General features: G+C 30.8%; 1 protein-coding gene across 1 annotated transcript in view; it reads left to right on the forward strand.

Moving 5' to 3' along the window:
• Positions 1-1,371: 1,371 nt before the first annotated feature.
• LOC106688126 (constitutive coactivator of PPAR-gamma-like protein 1 homolog) overlaps positions 1,372-13,640 on the forward strand; it is a gene marked incomplete in the record, with an annotated part of 33,896 nt that continues 21,627 nt past the window's right edge. The window contains 9 exon segments of the mRNA XM_067044616.1: positions 1,372-2,217; positions 3,906-4,078; positions 10,491-10,634; positions 11,163-11,279; positions 11,356-11,520; positions 11,701-11,899; positions 12,107-12,222; positions 13,113-13,218; positions 13,510-13,619. Of these exon segments, the coding sequence (XP_066900717.1) occupies positions 2,010-2,217; positions 3,906-4,078; positions 10,491-10,634; positions 11,163-11,279; positions 11,356-11,520; positions 11,701-11,899; positions 12,107-12,222; positions 13,113-13,218; positions 13,510-13,619 (1,338 nt within the window).

Genomic DNA, 13,640 nt, shown 5'->3' on the forward strand with positions numbered 1-13,640 from the left:
ATCCCTTTTTCCTCTTGTACTGTTTTTATTATTATTATATTACGGCTGTTATATTGATTGCTCTCATCTTTGAAGAAAGCATGAAAATTCGGGATGAAACGTTAGCAGACTTATTAGTAATATTTATTTATTAGTGTTCTTTATACCTGCCCATGCCCTTCAACAATAATCTAGAGCATAGATTATTATAAGGGTACTCAACAACTAATGCATCTTAATTTTTTTTAATGAGGTATTGAAAGTTTATCGTAGATTAATATGTGGAAATTCTCCACAAATAACTTTTTTTAATCGACGAGTCCTATAACGTCTTTTGGAAATTTCTTTTGTGACTAAACTTCGAGAAAAATGATTTTTTTTTCCTTGTTTCACTTTTTTCTCTATTTCTCGTTTTATTTGTTTTTATTTATTTATTCGTAAGCTGTATACTGGGACAGTATTTTGTAGAAGAATTCCATAGTGGCATTCGGTTGTTAAACGAAAGTTCAAGATTATGAGAGGAGTATATGAAAATGGAAGTGAACTATTCATCCTCACACTAATGATAAATAAAATTATCATCGTACCCTTTTTACAAATATCAGATATCACTACCCACTACGTAGCAAATTCTGTGTCTGCAAATTGTCACCAAATGTTGGTTTCCAGGATGTTAGCTGCCACTATCACGTTCATAGTGAACACTAGAACCTTTTCTTTAGAACAATTAACACCAAGAGGAATGATAGATTGACCTATTGGGGAATGCTACATTGACCTATATTATTTAGCCGTAGTCATTTAACATAACATATTTCCATATGAAAAACAAAAATCTGATATATTATCAATATGAATCTGACAACCCCTCTACAAAATGGATAAAATTGATTGGGCTGATGGAGTGTGAATGGCTTAAAGACCACTGGCTTTCTATAAACCAAAATTTTCTAATTCTTTAAAATATGAATTAATAGATAAATAAAAATACCAGTTAATTATTGTTTAAAGTATTCACATCCATTAAGGGTTGAAGTAAGTTAAGTACTGAAATTCAATATTTAGTCAAGACATGCTTCTAGGTTTGATGGTCTAAAATAATCTGTAAATTTCCTTTTTACTTCTCCGTAAAAGTCTACAAACATTAAATTTCGACATTAGGGCAATCTTTAAAAGAAAAAAAAGGTAGGTTCAGTCTAGAAGCTGAATTTAAATTTGTACGTTTTGGCGGGTGTATGTAATTGATAAGAAATATATTGTTTTGCGTAAATATTTTAGTTAGAAGTACTATAAAATAACTGCGCTTGAGGTCTACAGTTTTCAGTGATAATGGTTTGTTTATTGAACTAGACTGATAATTCTATTCAATGTTTTTTTGGATATTTGGTTTGCATTGTTCATAGAACTTCCCTTGGACACCATTTTATGTTAAGTGTAGTCTCAATAAAAATGGCGAATTTTCGGGTTTCTGTAGTGTATTAAAAGTATTTCTGTTAAGAGGGGTCGTTGTATCTAAGAATTTTAGTTTTATTTTAACGATGCGAAATGTTTCTATGTGCAGGCGGTTGTTAATTGATACAGTTTAAAGAACTGTTACCGAGTAGTGATGGCCTACCATGCCGGGTCAAAGGCAGAATTGTTTTTTTAATTATAGTATCGCATGCTGCTTATTCAGTTGAATGTTTGTGCTTCATTCTCTGTATAAATTTTAGTGAAACATACCATCTAAATGATAACTAGGCCATTTTAAGACTTTTCAACAGTTTCCAGTGTTTATGTTCATGGGCTTGGCCAACATCCTAATATTGTTATTGATTGAGAGAACTATTATTAGCTCTTTTTAGTTGCAGGTTAAGTGTGATTTCATTAGACTCTAGAAATTTGTGATATTAGTTATAAGTCATCTAAAGTTTGTATATAATTTTAACCGGTGTATAAATAAAAAAGTTGATGAAATTTTGAAGTTCTGTTTTAAGTGCTGTTTTGTTTTGCAATTTATTCAAGTGTTTTATAAAATTTAAACCATAAAAATGGGCATTCAGGATTTACAAACTTTTCTTGAAAGTTCCCAAGTTGAAGGGTCTTGTGTGGGTGTGGATCTCGTTAGAATTGCTAGAACCCAAGCTCAAAAATGGGTAAAGCAAGTTCATAAGAAGCCTCCTAATGGCAATGGAAAATTTCATCTAGTGGTGGATGCTGAATGTTGTTTGGACCGCCTTTATGGTGGCTATTTTTCAGGTAATTGTCTTTAGAATATGCTTTTGAGGTGAATTTAATTCAAATTATGATTATTTGTACATGCCCTATTACTTTTTTTTGTTGACTAAGTTAAGTTTGCTTGATTAAAGTGATGGTAATGTATTTACCTCAGGTTACTGCTCACATGATTATTCTGATAACAATTTTTGGTTTCTTACTGACCCTGTATAGTAATACTTGGAATATTGTTGAACATTTTTTAGGGTGTATTAACTAAATCTGATATTGTATTTTAAAAAGATTGATGTTATTAAGGTATTCTTGTTGAGGTATATCTCTCATTTATTATATCAATGTGTTAACTTTTTAATTATTATCATAGGGGTAGTTGTAATTTTGTGAGTTCTTAACTAGTAGTGTCATTCTGACCTCTCGAGGCCGATCATGCCATTTTTTTTTTAAATTGCATTTTCACAGATATTAATGCAGTATTTTAAAATACAAACTATCTCTTGAAAAATCCAGATTTTTTGATCATCAAGTTGTTGCAGCAAATTTGTGTTTTACATCTACACATAAGTACATACACATTCATAAACTTTTATATTTATGAATGAACCAGAATATGTGCTAATGTATATATTCTTATTAATTTTAAGTGTATATTTCTTTACATAATAAAGTCTGATACACAAGGTCATTAATGTCTGCTGGTCCTGGAAGATTATCATCATCAGGCTTTTGAATTATTGGTAAATTAATTATAATTTTAATGAAATAATCTTATTTAATTCGGTTCTCTTACTCAGTGAACTCATTAATTGGAAAGAAAATAAGAAATAATTATACAGTTTTGTCATAATGAATTACTTCCTGTATTTAATCTAAAAACTATATGAATGTTATATTTTATCAAAGACTGGCTTAGTTCAAAGACAGAGTTAAGAAAAAATGTTAGTTTATACCAGCTATTATAGTGTGCTTAAAATATTAGGTCTAAGACCAAAAAATGTTGAAATTTTTGAATTTATCATTTTTATTATAATAAACTGTTTTTTAAAATGATATATGCTTTCTGTATTTTTCATTAATCATTAATGCATTCATATTTTCATAGTTATGATCATCGTATTTAATTAAATTGTCCAAAGGTTGAATAATATTAATATGGCATTGTTTTATTGATAGTTTTGAGACAATATTAGTATTGTTCTTCGACCAAGATTACTTGCTGGCCAATTTCCTGGACTTTTTTCAGTATCTTATCTCTATCAGTATCTTGTGTTTTATTACTTTTGGTTTAACATTGTTATGTAATCTGTGGGTTTGTTAAAGTCAATTCACTCTGCGTAGAATCTTGGTTTCTGACTTGACACATTATGTCAGCCAACGTGGGGGGTAACTAGAGCCACCATAGTATATTTAGTGTATACCTTCAAGATTTAGAATACTAGTGTTACATTCACTTATTATTCAGTTCTACTAGACCAAATGTTGTGTACTCCCCTAAACTACAGTGTATATTCATCAATCGAAAAAAAAGTTTGTGTGACTGATGTAAGGTTTAATTTTATTTATGTTTTTCTCACATGAATACCTGTCATGAAATATTTTTTTAGATCCATGTGTTTGTTTGTTGTTTAAAGGCGTAAAACCTTTTCGTCATCAACACCTACAGATACATTTGCTCATTATTGTGATTATTAATAAAATTCAAAAATTTATAGATTGGGTCTGTGGAGGACAGTGGAATAGAGTCACAGCTTTCTTGGGACAGTTTGTGAATTCCCTCCATGTTTCAAACATTGAGCTAACTGTCTTCTTCAATGGTTGCCCACAAGGTCAAAGATCGAGAGAATGGGTGGAAGACCAACTAAAAGCCAGGAATCGAATCTCAATGGTAAAGTATTTAGCTGTAAAATTTAGCTAAATATAAATTTTAGACAATGCATTAATTGATATTTGTTGCTTAATGCATTTAAAAAATAAGTTATTGTAAAGAATGTTATTGGAAAGAAGAAGGGGGTAGGGGAAGGGTGTTATGACGCTTTGACTTCTTTACTAGATCCCCTGAAATACCTCTCCAAAAAGAAAAGAAGTTCTAAAATTGATAGTGAAAGGCCTAGTTTCATTTCTGATAAGGAATTTTACCTCCCTTTCTCAATAGATATTTAATATTATATTTTAATTATTATTTTAAAGTGGTGCAAAACAGATTTTTTTTTTTAAACTTTTAGTTTCCATTAATCACAATTTCTGTTATTATCGATCAACAAATCTTTATCTTAAGAAAATATTGTTTAAGAACACGACAGCATAAAAGTATTGTATGTTATTAATTCTTCTAATAAAAAAAATATTGTGTTTAATTCTTATCCTACCTCTAGAGTAACAATTGGTAAGTATAGTTAAATATGAAATATTATTTTTCCAAATGCATAATTACTAATTCTTCAAGTAAAAAAAAAAAAAAAAAAATGTATCTTATTCTTATCCTACCTTAGGAGGAAAATATTGGTAAGTATAGGTAAATATGCAGTGTTGTTTTTTCAAATACATAATTACTAATCGCTAATTAGTAATTTATTAAAAAATATTGTGTCTAATTCTTGTCCTACCATTAGAGTAAAATATTGGTAAGTATAGGTAAATATGCAATATTTTTTTTTTCAAATGCATAATTACATTTCTTTTTTTAAGTTAGGGTTGTTTTATAACAGTTTAAGTATTAAAGAGATGCTCTTTACAAGATAAATTAGAAAGAAAAAAAAGTATGCCGAGTTCATATTTTTGGTCCAGAAGATTAATGACACAACTGTAAACTTTGTAAATTTGACTCTATTATATTGGCAGGCTCAGCAATGCATTTAGTTAATGTTTGTAAGTTGACATAATTGTAATTAGAAATTCACCAAGTATAATTATGTCAAATTATAAACATCCAGTAAATCCATTTTTGAACCCGCCAACACTAAATATTCAATTTCATAAAAATTTCCAGTTGTACCATTATTCTTCTGGAGCAGTAATATATCAGTATAGTTTCTCTCTGTTTCTAGAGAGGAATTACACTAGAGAGGACTACACTTTTTAAAGCTAGCTAGAGTTGTTTTAAGAAAATTTTGGTATTAAAGAGATGCTATTCATATGATAATTTAAAAATATGTTTATAAAGTATCCCATGTAGATCAGTATAGTGCGAGTTGTGTGTAGCTAAGGTAGTTAGTGATTGCCTCATAACTGCAGCGGTGCCAGTTTGAATCCAGCCTGGGGGTTTCGACTTATATATCATCAATCATATTTATCAAAGGATTTATAACAAATAATACTTTTCCAATACTATATAAATTTAGCTTTAACATTATTTGTATTGATAAGCTATTTAGCGACCCAAAAATGTAGTGTTAAGTAGAAAATATATGATTGTCTCATTTTTACCTTAAATTTTGAACGTCTAATTTTTTCACCATCCCATCCTATTTCAATTACCAAGTATCCAATCTGTTTATAGAAAAAAAATTTGAAATACAAAATATTTAAAGTATTTTGTAGATAGAACTTTGTTAAAAAAAATGAATTGTGAAAAAACTAAGATAGAACTTTGTTTCTCTGTTGTGAACTAGCATATTGCATAGTATCATCCTAGTTGTTTATTAGATCATAATATTTTTGAAGTAAACATATTAATTAATTACAGTGCAACTTCACTAATCTTGTGACCCCAATATCAAGAACATCGAATCAGCTAGTTCACAGTAAAATATATGGTTTCTCTCACATCAAATTAATTGAACCCTTCTCCCAAGCAATGGTTTAATAGATATAGTTTAAAAGAAACCTTTTGAGGTCGTATTAATATTTGTTGATAACTTAAAGAATCAACCTCTGATGATATATTGCTGCTTGAGATAAGCCTGTACATATTAAAAAAATCATAAATCAGCTCAAGTGTCATGTTTTTTCTCCAATTAAGGGTGCACACTTGTCTGGGCTAGTTCCAGCAGGGTTTTCCAATCTCAGGGCTGATCCTCGGATTATGTAACAGATTAAATAATCATATGCAACTAATAAATAATACAGGGAGACTCAAACCCCGAGGCCAGGAGATTGAATTATAATGCCTTTATATAATCATATCTTAGTTTATTTCGATGACCTGGCATCTTATCAATAATCTGGAAAAGGTAGAAAATTCATTCCATAAGAAGGTTATGGTAGGCACTCAGACACTTGTGGGTTAAGTATTTAATATAATTTTTAAATGTAAAATACAATAACATTTATTTTATTTTGTACTGTTCAAGTATTCTAGTTGAAATACTGCCCAGGTCTAAATGATTTTAAAATAATTTACTTTTTTTCTATTTTCTGTAAATAAGTATTATTGAGCTACTTACATTACATTAGTTACAATAACCCTTGAATTCTCTTGTTCGATCTTCTTGATGTTATCTGATTTGAGATATTGATATATTTTTAAATATAAATTGTTTATTTATGATATGATATTACATATTAAGGCTTTATGTTACCTGATTATTCTTGTGAATGATTAATCATTCTCACGATTCATTTAGAAGGACATTAAGTTACTAATACCTCCCTTATGTTCCATAAAAAGATTCTGCTGTAAATTCATGTTTTCTGAAACTAATATGAAATATTTCTCTATTTTACTTAATGTGATATAAAATTTAATGCTTTTACCACTATACCGAATAATTTGTGAAGTGGATTACATTAAATTCTTTTTTTTTAATCTTATTTAACAAATACTCCTTGTCTGGTAAATTATCAGCTTATGAATAGTTACAGATGCCTAGTCACAGACCAATAGGTTTAAGTGTTAGTGAAACTTAAACTAGGATATATATATATATTTGTTCTAACCAAGTATGTAAATTTGAAACGACTTTACCTGTTGATGGTAGTAGCTTTGTATGTAATTATTAAACAGTAAACTGCATCATTGTCACAATTTTTTCTGTTCTGACATCTGATAAAGATGTTCAACTAACAACAAGTTGTATATAACAATATATTTTTTAATTGGGGTGACCAAATTGAATTTTGTGCCTAGAAATTGAGAATTGTTACTATATCAAGAAAACTACTGCAAAGTCACATTGAATTTCTTATTAAAGCTTACATTGAGCATGCACTTGGTAAATCATAGTGTTTTGGGTCGTTTAAAAAATCTCCTTTTACAAACCTTTCATGTATCATCCATAAGGAGGACAAACAGTAGTGGACTTAGGCTGTCTCCATGCTTTACTCCCTTATAAAAGTGGAAAGGCTGCGATGTTTGACCATTAAGTCTTACAATGCCCTTTGGGTCTTGGTATACTGATTTTATTTCATTTACCAAATTTGCTGGCACTCTTCTTGTTTTTAGTGTGTCCCATATCTCCTGTCTGTGGACTGAGTCAAAAGCCGCCCTCAGATCCAGAAATGTCAAATAGACTGCCTTTCCCTAGCCCCTCGATTATCATTCTCAAGTAAAAAAATGTGGTCTGGGTCTGTCTTCCATGCCTGAAAGCCGCTTGCTCTTCTTCAATCTCTTGTTCCACAATACTCCACAGTTGCTGCACTAATATCCTAATGTGTATTTTGCACACTACTGAGGATAGGCGTATTGGCCTATAGTTACCACATTAGCTTTGATTGCCTTTCTTGTGAATTGGGATTATGATGTTTTCTCATTCTCGTGGCAGCAACTTAAGGCCCTAAATCTTCTGGAACAGCATTTGACGACATTTAATCATTTCATTGCCTCCATATTTTATAAGTTCCGGAGCCATCTGGTCCTAGAGCTTTTCCTAGCTGGATTTTGTTGACTGCCAACTCCACCTCATCTTCCCGATCGTATCGTCCATATCTTCAGGATAGGTGTCCTCTACTCTTCCTCTCCTGCTGTCTCTGTAGTTATGGTAAAGATGTCCTTCCATACTAAATTTCCTCTGGAAGAACTGCCTCCAGACCTTCAGCACTTCCTTTTCTTCAGTCACTAACTTCCCATGTATGTATTTAACGTTCTTGACCAGTTTAGACCTCTTACCCCTCAGCCTAGAAATTATGATTTGCGTACAGGATTGATTTTCTGTTACCATTTCAAGAAAACTACTGCAAAATCACATTGAATCCTTATTAAAGCTTACATTGAGCATGCACTTGGTAAATCATAGTGTTTTGGGTTGTTTAAAAAATTTAAAAGTGGGCATTTTTGTGTGAAAAATGTTAAAGACCATAACATAATTTGTAGACTGAATTTTAAGCATTGTTGGATGAGGATGACACAGTAACTGCTCAAGGATCAGTTAAATATGACGAGAAGCTATATCCATAATTTTAAAAGCTATTGGAAAGATCCTGAAAATGGGATCCATATTGACTGAATGAATGACAACAAGAAAATCGAGAAACCCCTTGCAAAATGTTGCTTACCAGTTATAGAAGAAAGTCATTTCTCCATCGAATTATGACTGAGAATGGAACATAGATATATTTTTGAGAATCCTAAATGTAAAAGATGAATTGATGCCAGGAAAACCATTCACATTATAAGGTCAAATCGCTAGTGACTGAAGATAGTACTCAGTGTGTGGTGGGATCACAAGGGTATAATCCATCACTTGCAGAGAAATAGAACAAGGAAATGATTGAGAAATTTTGTTACTCTTTTGCATTTGTCTCACTCGCCACATCATGCAAATAAGCAATAATGGGACATGTACTTGCACTTGCTAGGATTGCTCAACCTTCACATCTTATGAAAATGGCTTGATGACTGGTATGCCTCAAAAGAGAAACTGCTTTGGCATAGCATCCATGAATTGTCCGAGAGATTAGAAAAATGTATAGTTAGTGATGTGGGAAATACTTCAAATAAAACATGGTTTTTCATTATCATTTAATAAATGTATATTTTCAATTAAAAAAAATCTGGTTTCATATTTGGGTACCTGGTAAGTAATATAGAGGATATGATAGTCGTAGATAAGTGGATTAGTATTAAAAAAAACATGTCATTGATCATTGGAAAAATTGGATATGGGAAGTATGTGGTTACTAGAAATTAAAAATTCTTTAAACATATAACATTAACTTCAATATACAGTATCAAACATATAATTTTAACTTCTTTCAAAACAGTCCTGATGAAGCCCTATAATGTGGAACAAAACAATGACTCAAATAAAATAGTAATTGAGTTTTATTTGACCGAACCCGGACCATGTTCTATTTATTATAATACACGGTCAATCAGCGATCTTCCAATAAGAAGAAAAAGTAAATATTGAAGTATTTAAAGTGCAAGCCACCAAATATTACTTATACGTTACTTATTTTATTTAAGTAATATATTTTAGCTTATTATTAATTTGGAGCGACATATTTTTAAATTACTTAGGTCTGTTGTCACTTTGATCAGCAGTTTACAATAAATTAAGATTTCAGAATGTTTATCTTATTTATATATATACACACATACTTCATTTTGGTTAAAATTAGTTTTTAATATTGGATATCTGTATTATTTAAATATGCAACACTTGTCTAGAGGAAATACTGCGAACACATTATTTGTTCAACAATATCAAAATTATCATATTTTTAACTTGTTAATCAATATTCAGTGGTTTAAAATCAGTTTAATATTAAATGAAAAGATACTTTTGTTTGAGGGTTCGACAGAGGTATGTATATCAAAAGATTGATTGTTAAGATTTGTCATCTGTGATCTTTAAATCACACTCGTGATTAAAGAGAAAACTCTCATTCTTTAAAACAAGGTCTCTTGTTCATAGTTTTGAAATTCATAGTCTTGAATTTCAAAGACAAAATGGTGAGAAGGGATTGGGGAACATCAGGTCACATGTCACTCATTTTAGACAATTGTTTTTTACCATTACCAGTTTGCTGTGGTAAAACATTGATTGAGAGTGCTGGGTTGTTAGTTGTTGGGGCTTAAGGCCTTGAGGTCATCAAGGCCTTTGTGAATGTTTGAAAGTCCTGGGTTGTAGAGTTTTGTACACTGTTCAGAGAATCCCGAGATTAATCAACCCTTAAATGTTTATGCATTGATCTTTTACTAATACCATTTAGGAATCCCGGAATCAACTAGTAAACCTGAAGTTTTACTAGTCTTGAGATTTTAACAGTGACATACACAAATAATTAATGATAAATTAGTTTGTAAGTTTTCTTATATTCAATTTTAGAGACAATGTGTTGTATAAGACCAGATATTTCCTGTATTTATTTATATTTTATTCATTGAAATTTGTATTTAATTAGTGTTAATGTTTCAGGTGCTAAGACATCTTGGTAATAAAGGAACTCCCCCTCCTAAGGTTTGGTGGACACCACCATCATGCCTTCGCCCCACTCTCCGAATGGTCTTACGAAATTTGAATGTTTCAGTCATTGTGACAATGGATGACCATAAGCAGGAGGTATTATTGACTAAATTGATATTTGAAACATAAGAATAAGTTAGTGTTTTTAAATTTAAAAATTTTATAATAATTATGCATTATGTAAACAAAAAAAAATCATAAATTCTTCCGACATCCTTTATGTTCTCATTAATTGTTCTCCTGTTCTATGTATACTATCTTCTTTTTTCTCATTTTACTATTTTATATGATGCAATCCACACAGATTTAGCTCTAACTTTACTATGTGTGACCAGACTTTTTAATAAAAACAGCGTCTGTGGCCGGCAAAAACCTGATTTTAAAATGTCAAAATTGGGCTTTAACATAACTCATCCTTTCAGGAGATATAAAAGGATTAAATAAACGATGTGGTGATGCATGTCACTGGCAAGTTGTTGAAATGTCTCTAGTAGGTCACCAATCAATTCTCACCTGTAACAAACATAAGGTTTGCATGTGGCGACAAGTTGTTGTCACTAGACATAACAGTGTTAATGCTCTGTTACCTAACTTAGTTTAACTGACCTAAATTTATTCTTTCAGGTAATAGCTTTTTGTCGTGAGAATCAGTGTCATGGGATTGTAGCAGATGATGCTGAATACATCGCATTTGATCCTCCTCGTTACTTTTCAGCTAGACATTTGAAACTAACATACAAAGTATGTTTATTTAACTTAATTTTTTCACTAGCCCATTTTTTCCTCTTTTCTCTAAAATCATAATACTTATTTTCAGGGGACTCTTGAATCCAAAGAATACATAGTTTCAGAACTAGTTAAAGGATTGAACATTACAGGAGATGAACTTTGTGTTGTTGCAGCATTATTGGGAAATTTCCTCCTTCCTGAGACCGAACTGTCTGATCTGCATAGGAAATTGATTGCTGGAAAAGTTGTTAAGGTTTGTCATGTACCTTAGTTGCTGCTTAATTTTTTTAGGAAAGATATAAAATGTACTTCTTTTGATAAGATTTTTTCATCTAACTTAACTGAAGTAGCTCTCTACTTTATGGATATTGGTTTGCATGAACCTTTCAGTTGATATTGTTGGTTTTAAAATTTCAATATTTAATCATTACAGGCTGAAGACATGTGTGGGGAGCTTGTACGTTCTCTGGCAAAATTTGTTAAAACATTAGACACTGGTGACCTAGACAAAGCTGGATTAGAAATTTTCGGTGCAGTTGGTGGTGATAGAGCTGCCAAATTCAGAAGGGCTGTTCAGTATTATTTAGATGGCACTAAAGGAGGATTCCTGAAGTATCGAGCATCAGGAGCTGGTATGTAAGCTTTTTTATACAAGTGTTTGTTAGCTGAGCATTGATCATAATAATTAACTAAAAAATTAATAATTTCTTATTAGGTGTTCTATATTATCTTCTTTTCATATTTATTACATTTTCTATGTATATCAAACCTTAAATATTGACTAAAAGAAAGTACCTGATATCCTAACTGTTATGGATTTGTGAATGTTTTTATTCCAGATTTGAAGAAGGCTAGAAACAAATCTCTCTTGAAAAATGAATCAGAAAAGACTGAAAGTTTTGAAAGTTCTGGGCTTGATACTTCTAGACTTGCTTCTGAAGCTGGTGGTAATGAGGTAAATTTAATGATTTTTTCTTTTTGTTTATTTATCTGGTTATTGATAAAAGTTATCAAGTGTTATTATTTTATAGGTAAGTTGGTCAGTTTTACCATTAGTTCAATTATTATTATTATTATTATTATAATAAATTATTAGGTTATTAATGTATTAATTGCTGATGAGGTGTAACTGATCTGGCATGTTGGGCTCCAAATTTCTCTGATATGCATATTATTCTGATTCCTTCAAGTTTCTAGAAACCTCACTGTCTCACAGTTCCTTTCTAGCCTTCTTGTTGTTTAGTTTTTTTAATGATCTCTTTTTATTGATCTGCATGTGGATGTCTTATATTATTTCGCAGAAAGTTAGGAGAGCAAGAGATAGCTGCATTATATAGAGATATGTTTAGAACAGAAAAACTTCATTATAAGAGTAATTTTTTATTATTTTTTTTATTTTATTTTACTTATTTATTTAATACCAGATCAGCCTGGTGGGCCGATATAAGAGGTACTTTTTTTTTTTTAACAATTGATTATTACAAAAGACGTTGTAAGTCACTGCTACTTTAACTGTAAGTGGAATTCATGAACCTTTTTTTGATGTAATCCTCTATTGTCTCTATTTGTAATTCCCGATGTAATAGGCTGTTTATTGCATGTTTTTGGCAGATTAGCTTATTATCCTAGGCAAAAAACTTATATCCTGATGATGCCATGGCTCATATTAAATAGTTTTATGACTATTTGAAACTTTTATTTGACCGCACCCAGACCATCTTCCTTTTATTACAAAAAGAATCTATTTTAAAATCCTTATTGAACTATTTTATGTATAAATGTACAATCTTTCTGTGTTTTTTATGAGCCTTGGAAGATGGAATGAATGGTCTTTTCATTTTTCAGCTTGCCGGGCTCATGAGCGTATCTGAAGCTGTTGCTTGTCTTTCAGTTGGACCTGAGATTAATGTTGAGGAAACCAAAGAAAGCACATCAATTGTTAACGCACAAGGTAATTCATATGGTGGACAATTGTAAAAGTTAAGACTAAAAAAATATTCCTTGTTATGATAATGTTTATTAGGTTTATGTCCTGGCCCTAGATTAATAATCTTTTTGCAAAAATAATTTGTTACATTAGTAACTTTTATATGAGTCGTTTCTTTCCAAAATCCACCTGTCATATTTTTTCAACTGTATTTGGGTGGGTTTAGGGAATTAACGACTCATATATAAGTTACATGTTTGGTATCTTATTTATAAATGAATTTCTTTAACGTTATGAAATTATTTTTTGTTGCAGTGAATGGTGGGACAAATCATTCATTATTAACTAGCTCCAATTCCAGTTCAAGCTCTGGAGCTACCTCTCCTGCAAGAATTGATTGTTGCATGGGAGGAACAAATAATCAGGTCTGTTAGTTATTTGATAAT

Source organism: Halyomorpha halys, unplaced genomic scaffold (genome assembly GCF_000696795.3).
Source record: "Halyomorpha halys isolate HHAL.00 unplaced genomic scaffold, Hhal_1.1 Scaffold1056.1, whole genome shotgun sequence".
In the NCBI taxonomy this organism is placed as follows: Eukaryota; Metazoa; Arthropoda; class Insecta; order Hemiptera; family Pentatomidae; genus Halyomorpha; species Halyomorpha halys.